Source organism: Pocillopora verrucosa, chromosome 9 (assembly GCF_036669915.1).
Source record: "Pocillopora verrucosa isolate sample1 chromosome 9, ASM3666991v2, whole genome shotgun sequence".
NCBI lineage: Eukaryota > Metazoa > Cnidaria > Anthozoa > Scleractinia > Pocilloporidae > Pocillopora > Pocillopora verrucosa.
This window is the reverse complement of record NC_089320.1, coordinates 21,405,559-21,422,967: the sequence shown is the minus strand read 5'-3', so window position 1 is coordinate 21,422,967 and position 17,409 is coordinate 21,405,559. Positions and strand designations below refer to the sequence as shown.

Genomic DNA, 17,409 nt, shown 5'->3' with positions numbered 1-17,409 from the left:
ATTCACAAGAGGCACAATTGGAAGGAATGGCACGCGAGTAGGCGTGGTCAAGTTTGATCATAAAACAAGCATTCTAGTTGACTTTAATGACAAACGTTCATACATGAGGAATGAGCTCGTTGAAATGCTTGAGAATACTTCATCGAATGTGGTATTTGAGACTCGCTTCGATAAAGCATTGGAAGAGGTCAGTACTTCACTCTTCTCGGCAAAAGGTGGCGAAAGAACAGATTTTCCTAATGTTCTCGTGATATTTACAGACGGTAAACCATTCCCTAGAGATGAAGTGAAGCCTTTTAACGTGACGTTACCCCCTCTAAGAGTAAGTATAATGCGGATATGAATGGTTATATTTATGATTATGATTATATCACATGTACTTTGTTATTCTGGACCTATGCCCTTATCTGAGAAACTTCCCCCCCCCATTCCCTAACTCAACAACAGTCAACTGATAACAAGTTAAAGTTGATGTTGGGTTAGGGGGGGGAGTAGGAGCGCAGTCTCTCAGATACCAACATTGGATCCGTCAATCTTATCCAATTCTATTACCTTGACAGATTTTCACTTGGCATGGAAAACGGAGACCCTGCCATATTCTAGAAATTCTAGTACAGATAGACCGCACCGTATCTGATTTCAAGCATACTTCAATTCATTTTCTTATCAAAGACTAAGAAAAGAAAAAAATGTTCTTCTCTTCTTTGATTATTATCTTTAGCTGTTTACCTGTTTTATCGTTGAGCTGGTAGCCACCTAAGAAGAATTCCGTCACGAATATTAACAGGATTTCACTAGCATCTTGCCAAATCACTATCTAGTTGGATCACTTTGCAAAGTCTATTATATGTATTTATCTTTTGAACAAACGTGTGCATAGACTTTGAAGGTTCAATAAACCTTTTTCTCTCTCTCTCAAATCTCTTTTACTATGCCCACCTAAAAATTTGTTAATTCGTACGCTGAAGCAATCTAACATCTATAGTCATATATTTCATGAAGCAGCGTCAGTAAACTGTAGCATTAACCATCAATAATAATACGTTTACTTGTAGAGAGACAAAAAAGTTCATATTATTTTTGTGGCATATGGGCCACCTCAGAAGATAAACTACACCAATCTCGAAAGGCTTGCTGCCCCTGAAAAACTTATAATCCTACCATCGACCAAGCAGGAATATGAGTCGATGTCAACTTTGCGTAAACTTCGGATGGCAGTTTGCGGTAAGCAGTTATATTCTCCATCTGAACTTATCGCGTATCTTGTGTTTCGTTTTTCTTTTCTGCGCGCAGAACACCATGCTGATTCTACCACATCAGGTTGGTAGGTCACTCAACATGTGGTGTTAAGCCTCATACACCATGAATCGTTCTCTTCTTTTGTAATCAAAAAGAAAAAGGAAAAGGAAGCATATAAGCTATTATCTAACAGTTATCATAACTTTACATAGTATGAATCATCTGATTGGTCAATCCTTTTGCAGTAAGAACACTCCAGAGTTCTCCCAACATCTCTTTCCTTTAACACGCTTTGAAAAACGGAAAAATGAGCTCTATTGCTTCGATAAATGATATATTTTGGGTTGACCTGAAATTGCCCATAAAACTTAGAGGGGTTACTCATAAAACATTTAGTTTTTACAAGTCGTTTGCGATAATTTTTGTAGCTGAACCTGGTGGTTACACTGATTGGTCTGCATGGGGGGAATGTAGCGTAACATGTGGTGGAGGATTTCAGTCACGAAAGCGGAGTTGCACCAATCCCCCAGCATCTCATGGCGGATTGAATTGCAAGGCGCAAAAATTGGGACCAGCAGAGGAAGAGAGAGCATGCAACAATAAACAAGATTGCAGTGAGTGTGACCAAACATAGAGTGTAATAGAGTGTTATGTGACTTTTTTTAATCTTAATTTGCGACCTTTGACCGAGCAATTTGAGATATTCGTGAAAAATTAATTCCGTTTTGCACGCCGCAGTTTATTTATTTGCATATTGCGTTTTGTCGGGCTTGAAGTCAACAAAACAACAAAAGGCTTCTCAAATATTAATTTGTAAATTCAACTTTATAATTTTCACATTGGCCAGGCACATTAATACCTAGTTTCCGTCCAGGTGGGCCAATTCCAATGAGAGATGTCTATATCTTATTTGTTAGAGTTGAAAGATTCTAATTTTTTGTTTGTTTATATTTTTCTTTACTGTTTCTATCGTTTATCAAATGTACAACATTTTAAAATGCACAAGCAGAACTATTTTTCTGTCAACCAAAATGGTTCTTGTTACTTATCTTTATTCAGTGAAATGATTCATATCATTAAAATTTTTCAGCTCTGGATATTGCATTTCTAGTGTTCTGGTTGGTTCACTTCACTCCGATTATCAACTCAAATTCCGAGTCACCTTATATGGAATTGAATTGCGTCAACAGTTAGAAGCTAAAAGTTTTTTACTGAAAATAATGAAGATTAGTCAAACAATTATTCCATTCGCGCATGTTGGATATGAGATTGGTGGTTACAGCAGACCCAGCGTAACGCGCCTCGTTGGCTAGTTAGCATGTTATATCCAACGCGCACAGATGGAGTAATAATTTATAAATGATCTGAAGGCTTTTAAACATAAAAGAAATCATAAATTAAACTTCTATTTTTTATTCGACAGGTTGATTATGAAGGCAGGGAATCAAAGTACTAAAAAGAGATGGCCAATTTCGATTAAGGATTTGACTTTATGGTTTTTAATTTTAGGTGTTGGTCAGATATCATAAACATCATATGTAACGTCTTTCAAATCATCCCACGTAATCTTATGTCTAACACTGTCTTACACAGCTGTAATGTTGTTCAGAAGAGATATTCTTTGGCAGTTGTCGCCTTGCGCTTGCGCGAACAATCCGTTCAGCTGTGCAGGCTAAGGAAGAGCCGTGAGCTTGAGCCGGTGATAGCAGACATGATTAAAAGGATAGCTGTTTTTATTAAACACGTTGATAAAACATAAATAATTACTCAATTAGAAAGAAACAAAACTAGTGGTTCACTCGTTCAACATAGTCGCTCTAAATCAATGTGACTTGCCAAACGCACTTTCTTGTTAAACATTGATATGTATCAGTCTTGTACAGCAGACAAGAAGCGAATCATTTTTTATCTTTTAAACGACATTTCACCGGTTACTGCACTATTGAATAAGAAATATCACCCACTTCCAAGGCATAATGATCTTTCCTCTTTGTTTAAGCGAGTCCTAATGAAAGCGAAATGCTTTCACAGACAAATCCTTCGAGGCCCTTCTTCAACCTAATAACTGTGAGGTAAACAACTTAGAATCAAACTGATCAGCGAGTTCATATCACAACCAGAATAACCAACATTTCTTAAAGCGCTTTTCAATTGAGTTTTATAAAACCAAAACTGAAGTAACCACGAGGGCCAATAGGAGTCATGGAAAAAAAAATTCAAAGTGCCAGTGAAAACTGATGCGCGTTAAAACCCGAACAAGTAACTTGTGAATGGTTTTAATTTTGCATCTGATTGGTGGAGAAGGTGGCGCGAGTTTTCCGCACCAATCACAGAGCGAAGTACAAAAAAACCAATGCGGCCCTGCATCAAGTCCGCCACCCAACTGAAATTTCTCTAAGTAGATTACTCAAAGTTTTAGTAAGTACGCATTTGCCAGTAATTGCTTTTGGAACGATCAGTCAGTAGATCTTAAAAACAGTTCTGGTTGATAATGATTAATTTTGACAGGTTTTAATCTTTCACGTCGATTAGATAAAAGAACACTACGACTTCACTAATATATTGTTATAACGTGTTGAATAAAAGCAGAAAATTACAGATAAACAACAAGTACTCATAATAACCATATTTATTAATTAACATGTAAGCGATCTCCGAAAAAAAAAATCAATAAAATTTCATATTGGCAGGGGAAAATGTATTTCTTTCTGTTGTGTTTCGTGCTATATTCTTTATTTATCTATCTTTATTATCTTTATAAATTTATTAATTAATTAATAATTTATTTATATTTATAATATATTATAATTTATAATAATAAATAATAAACTATATTCTTTATTTATCTATCTTCCTTCTTTTGCGGCTCGATTTTTTAGTAATGCTATAAAAAATTTGCTTCAAACCGATTTAATCTTTCGTAGAAAAGGTTGTGGTTATTCATCGTGGTGAATAACAATAAAAGCTAAGTTTTTCGCTTGTATCACGATGTAGTCACGTGTGATGTAGATCGCGACGTTTCGACTGCATACTGCTGGTCTTCTTCAGGCGATGAGGTCGACTGGTCATGTGTGATCTTAAAGGCATGATGTTCTGCTGTGATTAGTTGTTTTTCAACAGCTCTGATTGGTGCATTTCGATCCTTGCTGATCAGTGATTTGCTCCCTCGGCGGTCCGCTGTCGCACGGCTCTCCTGTTGTTGTGTTTTTTGATCGTGGGCATCCACGCTTCTGGAATTTCGATTCCACTATCCCTTTTGATGTTGTTAGGGTGAAGTCTTATATGAATTGCCTCTTTGACCCTGCGCATGTAGTAATAAGGGTCACGATCAATAAACTTTACTTCGTTTCAGAGTGGCTTGTGTTCGGTGTTGTGGGCATGCTCTGAAACGGCGGAGGTCTCGGTACGGGCGAGTTGAATGTCTCGATCGTGCTCCTTAATTCTGTCTTGCATAGGTCTTCCAGTCTCTCCGATGTATACCTTGCCACATTCACAGGGAATCCTGTAAACTACGCCATCTTGTTTAGCCGGGTCGACAGCGTCTTTTGGTCGTACTAACTGAGATCTTAGCGTAGTCTCCGACTTGAAAACAGCGCGTACGCCTTGTTGTTGTAGGCAACGGTGAAGCTGTTCGGGCAGAACTTTGACATAAGGTAAAACCACAGTAGCTTTAAACTCGTTGGCGGGTTCGGCACTGTTTGGTTTTCCGGTCTTGGTAAGTTTCTGCAAGAAGAAAAATGATAACCATTAGAAACCAGAACAGATGACAGATGTTTTTTCTCCTCGGAGATGACAGAGGGTTTTGTTACGAGATGTTTGGCGCGCTCGTAAAGGCACTTAACAATACCGCGTTTTACTGATTGAGGGTGGTGTGAATCATACGCTAAGTATTGATCGGTATGCGTGGGCTTCCTGGTGGTGAGGCGGCCGTCAGGGTTCTCTTAAAACTGCGGTGTCTAGGAAGGCGAGTTTGTTGTCTTTCTCTGTCTCCATGGTGAAGCGGGTGGAAGGCTGCTGGTTGTTTAAATGCTGTAAGAAGTCATCTACGTTTTCGCGATCCAGGATGGTAAAGGTATCGTCTACGTAGTGTTTCCAGATCCTAGGCTCGTAGGATGATGTAGTTATCGCCTGTTCTTCGAAACTCTCCATGTAGAGGTTAGCAATAACAGCGGAAACCGGACTCCCTATGGCGGCGCCGTCTTTTTGCTCGTAAATCGATCCGTTATACTGGAAGTATGTGGATCTTAATAGTTGCGAATCGCCAGGAGTCTGACTTTGCTCGAGTGAAATTTAATACCAAAAACAAAGATGTGGAAACTCAATGAGAGTGATTCATATGATTTTTTCTAATATGTTGTTACGATAGAGTAGGAAAGTCCGACAGAGATGAACTCGTTACTCGAGTCTGGCTGGAGAAACGTAAGATTATTTCCCTTGGCGAAATCGCGTGGAATTCGTCATTTATGAAGAAAATCCTAGCAGTTCAGCCGAAAATATTTGTAACTGGCGAGCCAAAACATCCAGTCACGCCTTGAAGACCTTCCTGTCACACAGACCTGGGGAAATGAGAAGTCATGGGAGATTTTACTACGCGGTGATTGAGTGCCCGAGGTTGCAAATGTGTTACAGGCAATAGAGAATGGGGATCCCCAGCATTGACTCCTCAAGGCTGTCCTAGGGCAGATTGAATGAAAATGGTTAGAATGTCAGGAATACTCCAACTTTTTAATTCCAAATCCACCAAAATCACTTATATACCCTGGTTCCGCCAAATACTCATCAAATCAAATCAATACACTTATCATTCATTCACGGCTTACATACATTTGGTTACACGAAATGGACACAACATGAATGGTTTGAACATCTTGATGCAACCAAAAAGAATCGTTTCTCAAGAAATCAGCCAAGGCCATAAATTTAAACCTTACACCCTCCTTTGATTGTCACATTTTGGCTGTCCAAGGTTTCCACCAGTAACAGCGTTAATAACGCAATACTTGAGCAGCAACTTCCGTAGCAACTGAATGGTTGTTATGTGAATCAAGAATGTTCTCTTTCTGGCTACAAAACTCACTACACGTTAACTTAGTTGCTTCTATCCTTATTCCGCTGCAGTGTGAAGAGGTACCTCTTCACTCGAGGGATGGTGAGTTGAAAATGCCTGCTTTTTTCTATATCGGTTTTTAACGTAAGGTGCGCAACCTTTAAAAACTGGTAAGAGCAGTTTATTAGACATTTTCCATAACACTTAAGATATGCTTAATTCGATGTGATATGGAGGTGCATCCATACGTGCATGTATGGATATATATCTCAATTCGGCTTTGCCTGTAAATGAAGGGGCCTGAATTTTCGTCGTTCTGTACACAATTTTTCTTCGTAAAATTGGTTCTAGTGCGATTTCTTCTTTGCCTATTTGTGACTAGAACGCGAAAATGTTGTACATATGATTATCGCGTCTCTATCATCCATCACACCTCGTACACTAGCAAACATAAACTAAAACAATTATTTGAGTTTAGGACTTGCCATGTGCTAAGGTTCGCAGCTTTTTGAATAACCTTTTTCCATGGACTATTAGATTTTTTAATACCTCGGGAAAAGTCTACATCACTCATAAACTGGAAGCCCTGTGAGCTTTCCATTTGTAGGAACCCCCGAAAATGCTCGTTATGCTGTTCAGGACAAAAATAACCACTACCGTTGAAAACTAGTCTCTAGTCGATTGAAAGCGAAAGATGATGAGGCGTATGATATCCATGCTTTTAATTATCTTTCCGGAGCAGACACAGGGAAAGTGCGTGAAAGCCTGCCTGTTGGCAAATGTCAAGCTTTTTTTCCCTTTTTGAACAATCGCGAAAATACTGCACGGAACGAGGTTCACGCAGCTGTGAAGAAAGTTATATGTGTTTAGGAAAATTTGTAGAGATATATATTACACTTAAATGCGTAACTGAGTTTATGAATCAACACATTGTCGCTGTGTTTACAATGAATTTAAGGGAAATTGAAAACCTGGCTCCGCAGGGAGAATGCTTAGTTAATTCAAACTGGAATAGAGGAGAGTACGTTTTCGATATTAAGAAAGGAGATTCATCTATTTTTTTGTGACAATTTTTTTTTTGACACATGGCCATAGCCTGAATAAGAAATTAGAATTATGTTTAAATTCAACAGTGCTCACCTATACATGTTTTTGAAATGGATAAATGTTACCAAGGTTATCATGAAGAAATATACTTTTCAAATGTAGATACCTCATCGAGGCCGAGTGGTGTTAAGAAAGTACATCCCTTTAACAGGTCAGCCTTTCATAAACAATCCATGATTCCACGAGAAGTTGTAAAGACTCAAATCCTTTCCCACGCTTATATATAACTTGATTACCTGCGCTTCAGATTATGCTTCAGGCCTTTACAATTGTATGACGATCCTTCGTTTGAAACTCTATTTCATTAAATGAAGCCAAATAGGCCTTATATTCTTCGGATAAGATTTTTTTCGAACGTTGTAGAATTGATCAGGACTAACTGAACCAGTTTGGTTCTGTATGGGACTTTTATTCGTTCAAAAATCAATTGAAATTGGAAATTTACTTAATTAAGTGGAAGACGCTCTTCTCATCAACGAAATGCAACGAAGAAGACAATTTTGCCGATTCTTTAAATTCCTGAAAGACACGGAGATCAATAAAATCGTTCATTTCACACCGAAGAGTTTTAACACCATGTTACCTACATTTTTTTAAAGCAGGATGTAATTAGGAAGCAAAATATGAATTTTTAAACTTAGACCTATGCAAATGTCATGAATTATTGCCTTCCTATTTGATTTATGCACTTACAATTTGTTTCAACGTGGATATCAAACGAAACATCTGCCTCAAAACGTGTCAGACATTTTATAAAAAAAAAATTCTATTCAGCTCGAGTTTAATTTTTAAACTTAAGTAATGAGAATAGGAAACGAGTCCAGCCGTGGATGTCTTTTGAAAATGTGTTCACTCTTGCGCCTGATGAGTGATTTCGGGTGAAGAGCTCAGAAGATATCCTTGTTATTAGATTGAGATAAATTTCCTGACGTGTTTGCTAAAACTCAAAGGCAAAATTTCGCCTTCTTTCCTGCCAATATACAGAGAGATGGAACAGATTATTGGGATAAAATAATTGATTTGTTTGCATTTCTTCCTTAACTAGTAAATGCGATACGTATTTAAAGCAAATAAGTAGATATAAAAAACTGTCTTATCATTTGTTTTGAATTAATGGGTGGTTTTCGGGGAGGGGATCCATTATCTTTTAAGCCAGGAGTAAATATTTTACATAACCTGGAAACAAGAGAGGCCAGCTGCGCGCGATATTATATTAGTTTGCCTCGGTCTTTCTCACAAGAATAGAATTGAGTTGTATTTGGTCACAGAAACCGAAATTATCCTTGTTCATATTGTCTCGTTAATCAATCTTAACAGGTAAAAATGAAGCGAAACTTGCCTCTAGTTGCCATCATGGTAATGGCATCAATTTATGGTAAGTTAACTACGAGAGGAACCAACCAGGGTAACGTTAACTTCATCCTCTCAAAAATTTCTTTTAACGCTGAACAAATTATGAAATCATTTATTTATCAATTTATCCGTTCTTTTTTTTCTGTTTGTCGATTGATTTATTTTGTTTAACCCTTCGTCAGAGAGAGGTGCCCTGACCAAGGGCTAACGCTCGAAACAACAACTTTATAACGTCTTTACGTTGCCCAATTTCATTATTAATGCAGTTGATAAAATCAAATCATCTCAATGCTCATTTGAGTTTAGTTCAAGACGTTAAAATTACCTTATAACTGGTTGTTTTTGGTGAGATAATGCTATACCAAAAGACAACTATTTAAGGATCGCTTTGGACACCGTCTTGCTAACAACGGCCAACCGTCTTTTTTTTCGGAAATGTACGTTTGAAAACCTGCTTGATCATGTTTTAAACAACATACCCCTGGCGCGTTTTTGATATTCCGAAATGCATTTTATTTTCTTATGTTGTTGTGGAGATTCGTCACTGGGTCGGATAGAATTCTGGGAATCTTATGGTCAAATCTATCGAATGCCACTCCTATCTCCAAAACTGGACGAGATCTAATCTGAAGAAAGATCTTTAAAACAAACGCACTTGTTCAGTTCGTCTGTTTTTTGTTTTACTGAGGTTTCATATTAATGCGGTATGGGTGTAGACAACACTCACTAACGTATTTGCCTCTCTTGTTTTAGGACAAACTGTGAAAGGCCAAGTCGGTAAGGAAATTATCACTGTGCTAAGTAACTCACGGTTCTCTGTAACAATGCAGAAAGCTAGCTAAAATGCTTTGTAGTCAATATCACTATTTCTGTCGTTAAGTCTATGAATATTAACATGATTTGCATGCGATGACGAAATCTAAAAAAATTGTCAGCCAAAAGTTTAAATTGTAGCATCTCATATTGAACGGACCAAAACTGTAGCGTTGTAAAACTAAAACGTAGATAATTTTTTTTCAAGGCCATACAAGGCTGTTAGGTGAAGGTATTCAGAAAATAACATGTAACATTGAAATCATGTGTTATCCATGTGATAGAAGACAAGTTATTCAGATATTCAGGATGAAAATTGTGGAAACAACAATTGGTAAAACGCTGCAATCGCATTACGACTAGGCATTCCGCAACCAAAACGTGGGAAGATAGTTTGGATTGTTGGGATTATTGTGTTAACTACGAAAATGGTCATAAGTCTAAACAAGCGCCATATTTCGTGAATACGAGATTATTGAAACGACCACATAGATTAAAATGGGAAAACTTTTCGATTCTTTCAGTTAATCCCTGTGAGGGTGGAATAGATTTGGGAATCATAGTAGACAGATCCAAAAGTGTCGGAAAGGAAAACTTCATCATTGTGAAGGAAGCTGTGAAAAGCTTCGTGGACAACTTCGACATCCAACCTGAAGAAACTCACCTATCGCTGATTTTCTTTGCCGGTACGCCATTTCACATGTTTAATCTGAGCGATCCCAGTTATCACAGTAACAAGGCAGTGAAAGATGCGATCGATAGTCTTCCAGACAAACTGTACGGTGCCACGCGGACAGATTTAGCCCTAATGAAAGCCCATGATCATATGTTTCACCCGGGACAGGACAGACGTAAGAAACCAAATGTACTTTTGGTGTTGACGGATGGAGCTACTGCGTCGGAGTCAGCGCCATACAGCGAGACGGTCCCTCCACTTGAAGTAAGATGTATCATACATGTGTCAAGGGTGATCATGATTTAGTTGAAAAGTAGCCCTTGAAAGTTATCAGAGATTCAAGTTTCCCCCCTCACAACGACGAAGAGAGGGCAAAGTAACTTTCATTTTTGTACTGGTATCACATGCTGATATTCATGCATCACTTCTTACCTAAAATGGCACCTTTTATACACACTCCGGCAATATTTTATACCTCGATACATTAAAACACCAAATGAAATTGTTCATTACCCTCGGTTACTTGATTAAAACCATACCTCTTCCGGAAGGATCTTCTTTGTCAAGTCCGTTGTAGTAATTATATCCTAAAGCTCGGAGAGACACCTTAGTCTATGGACGTGGCACAACTAGATAACTCCATAGAATGATTACTGAAACCACTAAAATTAAAATAAACGGAAGATATACCAAATATCTTCCATAAATTCTGAGCGTCACTACTCCAAAGAAGCTGCACATAAACCACTGAGGGGTAAGCTCTTTGAGTACATGCAATGATACTGGTAAAAACTTTCTTCTGCTAAATTTCAGGACAAAGGTGTCAATATAATTGCAGTTGGTATCGGAAAAGGCATTAAAGAAGAGGAACTTCAAAGTATTGCCGGTGAACGTGGCTCGGTGGTGCAAGTTGCAGATTTTAGTCTTCTCGAAAGCAAGCTAAGCGAAATATTAGCTGACGTTTGTAGTAAGTATTTGCTTCCAGACTTGGCTAAATTATCTAACAGACGCACAGACTCATCGTCTCACTGAATAACTTACGCGCTTACTCACTGACTCACTGGCTCACTGGCTAGCTGACTCACTGACTCACTGACTCACTGACTCACTGACTCACTGACTCACTGACTCGCTCACCAGTTTACCGTTTAACTGACTAACTGACACACTGACTGAAATACCCATGGGCTCCCTAGCTAATTGACTGATCTACTAACTTATTGACAGACAGAGTGACAGACTGACTGATTGACTGACTTACGAGTAACTAACGACGATCTGACTTTAGCATTGGTCAGCGACTTCAATTCTTCGGTTTTTTTCCCTTGTTCTGTTAGATGACCTATCTGTGTTTCAAGTGGATGTATATGCTGACCTTCTCTGCCTTGACTCTCTCTCTCTCTCTCTTCAGTTATAAATGGTGGCTACACACATTGGTCTCCCTGGTCAGAATGCAGTGCGACATGTGGTGAGGGCTTCCGAACAAGATCCAGGAACTGTACGAATCCGGAGCCAATGGGAGGTGGAAAAAATTGTGACGAAATAGGACCAGATGAAGAACAAGTGGCCTGTGACCTTCCGGAGTGTAAAACATGTAGGTTATAGGTCTAAATAAGTCACACAGACCAGAGGATGAAGTTCATGTAGTTGTTATTTATATTTTTCCGGTCAAGGTTAAGTTTTACTTCTCGTGCGTGTTTTGCTATTTCGCCTCAACAGAATGGTTGTCCATCACAAGTAAATCTCCAGCAATCCTAAAATTTTTATGACAGGATACAGGTGCTGATATGATGGAAAAGGCACTCAAACTCTTATCCTTACCTAAGAAAAAAACACTGGTTTTCAATGACGCGGCCAAGTTTTGATCCAGAGTCTTTCGATCTGCATTCAAGTATAAATGATGAGTAAGAGACCACGGTGACCCAAGTTTATGTCGACTCAGTTCTAGGCTCTTCAAGGTTCCATTTAAAAATTTATTTTAAGCTTAGAGGAACTGTCTTTTGCTCAGCCTTGACGTCCCTAATGACAAAAAAATCGCTCTCCTTGGAATTACACGTTTTGGGAACTGCTATCAAATAGCATCCTCTTTAAGGAGCCCCACATTGATCATGCTATTGCACAAGAATGACATATCAAGAACTGAAAAACAAAATTTTAGACAAGGTTCTAGAATTGCTAAACTTAAGCATCACGAAATATATCAGATAGTTACTGAATTAAAGAAAGAAAGCAAATCTGTACCAAAAACATTGAGAAATATGAGAGGCTCAGATAAGTTAAGTTCCCAATACATTTAACTCAGCACAATCTTTTTTATTCAATTTTTCACTTGAAACAATAGCAATTGATGGCGGATACACTCGCTGGACGACATGGACTAAGTGTAGTAAAACCTGTGGTACGGGTACACAAATACGAGTACGATCTTGCACTAACCCGCCACCGAATGCTGAGGGTAAAAATTGTGATCACTTGGGTAAACCCAAGGAAGTGAAGAAATGCAAACTGCCGAAATGTCCGAAAGGTAAGCGAAACAAAAATCTGTCCTCATCAAGCAGTATTTAGATCAGTACTGGTCAGCGGTGAGGATGATGGTGATGATAATAACGGTAACGATGTTTAGGTAATGGTGGCGATAGGCATTGGCGATCGTAAACACGTAGACTGATTATGTTGCTATAACTTGAAGACTTATGGGGCTCAAGAAATCAATGAGAAATAATCAGCAACTTAAAGATGAACCAGCCGAAAGAAGACTGGCCAGTCGAATTCGAATATATATATGCATCTGTTTTCACAGAGTCCAACTTTAGCAATTCTTTATGGCAATCCGAGGTCATCTTGGCTCACTCTTAACAAAATTATATCCATGGAGGAAATTTGACTACGACAGCACGTCATGAATTTACTTCAATGACAAGAAAGTATGCATATTCTGTATTCTCGTTTTCTTTCTGTGTAATCTCCATGACAGGGCCAGCTCCATGTGAAGAGGGCCTGGACCTTGGCATTGTTATCGACCGCTCATTGAGCGTTAGAACAAGAAACCTCGAGCGCCTTCTAAAAGTTTTCCTCCCCAAATTCTTCAAACGCATGGGTATTTCAAAAAGCAAGACCAATATTGGTATAATTAAGTACGACAAAAGTGCAAATGTCTATGCTCCATTCAATGGGCCAAACTCCAGATCTTTAAAGAAAGCGACTGCCTTCGTGAAAAAACTGGACCCAAGTGTCTATTTGCAGACGCGGACAGACAAAGGACTTATTGCAGCATACAAACAGCTGTTCACCAAAAAGGTACATATGTAAAGGAACTTTCAGTTGGACGTGTATAGCAATCTAATAAGATGTCTTTTAGCGAGAGTACTTCCTCTTACTTTAGATGTTGGTCCATTTGGTTTCCATAATTTTCTCTTCTTAACGCTGGTTCAAATTTCAAATAATTTCAATTTTACGAGCTGCTCAGTTTTTCTGGGTAATGGGTCATTCATTTTATGTTTATTACATGGCTTTTTAAGGGAGGTGACAGAAGGAAGAGGCAAAATGTCCTTCTGACGTTCACTGATGGGCGAGCCTGGCCAAGGAGACGTATAAAACCTTTCTCACTAACTGTTCCTCCGCTAAGGGTGAGCAACATGTCTACTATTTGTTTGGTGTGTTCGTTCGTATATTTTGAATTTTCCATCCAAGCCCCTGTATTATTGATTTTTTTTTTGTCGTTTTTGTTTCGTTTGTTGTTGTTTTTTTTTCACTTTTGATTTTTTAATTCGTTTGTCCGGTTGTCGGTTTGGTGCTAACAGTGTATAGAATTTAAGGACCATTCCTATGAGGGTGTGAAGTTGAATGAATATAATTTCAGTTGCGTTCACATCATCGTATATCATAGAATTAAATAATTTAGAATTTCAAGTCTATTTGATGTCAGCAAGCTATCAAGCTATCATACCTATCGTTCATAACGTGAACTTTGCTTGTCTGTGTAAAGGAAAAGAAAAAATGTCATATGGTTGCAGTCGGTTACGGTGTTCCATCTAGATTGAACATGACTCAACTCCAAGAAATCGCAGGTGACAATGCGATCCTCGTTCCAAGGCCGAGGCAAATCAGAAAAATGGTTGGCAAAATAAAGAAAGCAGTCTGTCGTAAGTAAAGATACCATTACAGAACACTTTTAAGCTTTTTTCGAATGCGTCGTTGAGTTCCGGTTTCGACTTGTTGCTACTTTTGTATCGCTTTACTGTACACAAGGAATGCGTTGCCAATGAACCTCTTGTGAGCCGATTTGTGAGTTGAGTATTGATTAAAGAGGATCCTTATGGAGTAGTACCTACTAGTACTAACGGTTGATGGTTGAAAATAAGCCGTTTTAAAGGGGGAGGTTTGAATTTTACTCCATTTGACGGTTGGGGCGGGTTAATTCTTCAGAATGACAAGTAATCACGAGAAATCAAGCAGGCAAACTAAGTTTTTGCTTTAAATAATAGGAAATTTTGCAATACTCGAGGGGGCTTCATTAAAGGGGGAATAGGTATATAATTTCTTTGTGACACAAACACCACCTCCCCCCCCCCAATAAATAATGACCGGTCCCTAAAAACAAGAGAGTTGTAAATTCATGATTACCAATAGAAGAGCTCTTCTCTCATTAGTAGAAGCGCTTGTAGTTTTGTCATGATTGGTCCACTTTCTCTAATCCAGAGGTGGATGGAGGGTATTCAAAGTGGAGTCAGTGGTCACTTTGCAGTGCCACGTGCGGAGTGGGGGTCAAAGTTCGAAGCAGGACATGCAGTGCACCTCCACCGAAAAAAAAGGGCAAAGACTGTTCTAGACTGGGAGACAGTGTGGAAGCAGTGGAGTGTAACGAAGGAGAATGTCCAACAGGTAAACAGACGGAACAGACCAATTAAACCCAGCAAACAGAAAAATACAAATAAGAAGTGACAAAAAAGAATAACGAAACAAAAACCATTAAAATATTAATACAAGAGAAAACAAAGTAATACAACTGAAGGGGACAAACATGAAAAGATGAGAAATAGCAAAACGACAACACAAATATTACGAAGGTAAACAAATACTACGAAACAAAAATAAACAAAACAGCAAGGACGAACGGAAGAAGATCAGTAATCTGCAAATGGATCTTGTCCTTGAAGAAGCTCTAAAATTAATCACGTAATTATTTTCAAAACGGAACGCTCGTACAAGTCGTATAAAGGTTCGTATCCTGTTTTTTTATATTTTTTAAAATTCCTTCCAGGCCCAACACCGTGCACCAAAAAGAATCTGGACGTTTGTTTGATTGTGGATGCTTCTTTGAGTGTTGGAATTCAGAATTTTCTCCGTGTGAAATCCTTCCTGGTGCAATTCATTCATCAGTTCGAACCTGAAACTCATTTCAGTATCATTACCTTCAGCGGCAAACCTCAAGTCCGATGCAAGTTCTCCGATTCTACGTGCCAAGGAACAGACAAGACACACGATACAATCGCAGAAATTCCTGACAGAGTCTCATGGGGTACTTACACCGATAAAGCTTTAGTTGCCGCTGACCAGATCGTCTTCACGGCGGAAGGTGGTGATAGGCCGGATGCCTCTAATGTGGTTGTGGTTATAACTGATGGAAAAACAATGAGGGGCTCTCAACCGTTCAACGTCACTGTTCCTCCACTACGGGTAGGAAGTGAATACTGAGATACGTTTGAACTGCACATACTAATCGTTATAATGTCATTACATACAATCGAGCAATTTGCGTGTTAAATGTAATCCGGGTTTCCTTCACTTTGCTCTGTGACTAGTTCAGAAAAGTCGCACCTTTTTCTCAACCAATCAGGTGCAAAATTAAAGCCAATCACGCCAACCAAAAATCAAACTTTCTTTACGACATACTTTTGAGTTCTTAGGTGACAGAGAAGCAGCAAGAATAAATCTCGTAACGTGAAAGCAATAGGTTATCACTCTTCCAGATTTCTGAAAACGCCTACAACAAGTCAAAAAGCTGGATACGCCCCAGCACGATTTAGTTTTAATTGAGAGACAGTTCAAAATATCTTGATTTTAATGTTTAATATCGTACAATAATGCAATTAAATATTCCATTTTAGGACGGAAAAGACGCTAAAGTGTTGGCATTCGGTGTTGGTCCATCCATTCGTGAAGAAGATCTGAACGAGATGGCCGGAGAGAGCAACTGGTTTTATGTCTATGAATTTGCTGATATGAAGTACAGAATCGGCGATATTCTGGGAGTAGCCTGCAACAACTCAGCTACCCTACCGTAACAACTTCAACCCGTTACTAAAGCTTTAGGGTATTGAACTTTTTTAATAAGTATAGTTCATCAAATATTTTCGCACATCCGCAATTGGTCTAAGCGATCCTAAACGGGTCACGGAAATATGCCTCGAGTAGAATTGGCGAATATCTTCCCGATACTTCTTGTCTTTTAAACCTAACCGTTAATTCACGTTTATGATTAACTTCAAGACGAGGTGGGCTTCTGCTTTTGTTGAAGAAGCGATGAACCTGCTTTGCTGATGGGAACATCAAAAGACGATAATTTTATACAATGCTACAGCAGTTTTTTACGTCTAGCTGACTGAAAATGTTTTGTCCTGTGCGAAAGAATTGAAATGTGAAGATTTAAGTGCTGGGTACCCCTGATGTCTGAGACCGCCGCCTTTAGGCAGACTTTGATTACTCCTCCAGCTCAGCTTTGACATTATATCCCTAGGAAACTGTGGGAGCTTATTTGCACGCTAAATGGAGGTAGTTTTTCTTTATCATCATTCTTACGCGCCTTAAATGTAATGTTTATTTACAATTCAATCGGCATCAAAATGTATGCTTACTTTTTCCTTTGCAGAGTTCACATGTATGGCTGGGTGATTAATTTACCAAGATAATTCAGTGGGATAAGGCTGATGACCAAAAATCATCACGAGGAGTTTGGAACTAAAAGGGATTCTATTTTCCATTTAAAAGTTATGGTAAAAGAAGTAGATTTTCACGATGAAGCTTCTGTAGATTGAAATTAAACAAGAGTTGATCCAGCCAGTTTCAGTGTTTTCAAGATATCATACGTTTAAATGTTCGGAATCTAATGACCCAACATCAAACCTCCTAAGCAGTCATCTTTAGTGACATGGCTACTTCACTCTCGCACGGTAAA

The 17,409-nt window shown here is 38.6% G+C and overlaps 1 protein-coding gene across 1 annotated transcript; it reads left to right on the top strand.

The window, feature by feature from the left end:
* The first annotated feature begins 6,295 nt into the window (after nt 1-6,295).
* Nucleotides 6,296-17,290, top strand: LOC131792806 (coadhesin-like). Its single transcript, XM_059110214.2, has 14 exons — nt 6,296-6,388; nt 8,711-8,768; nt 9,500-9,523; nt 10,084-10,499; nt 11,049-11,202; nt 11,647-11,829; nt 12,577-12,759; nt 13,210-13,532; nt 13,754-13,861; nt 14,221-14,377; nt 14,934-15,116; nt 15,496-15,911; nt 16,343-16,548; nt 17,104-17,290. The coding sequence occupies exons 1-13, from the start codon at nt 6,386-6,388 to the stop codon at nt 16,517-16,519; spliced, it is 2,385 nt and encodes a 794-aa protein (XP_058966197.2). The 5' UTR covers nt 6,296-6,385; the 3' UTR covers nt 16,520-16,548; nt 17,104-17,290.
* The last annotated feature ends 119 nt before the right edge of the window (nt 17,291-17,409 follow it).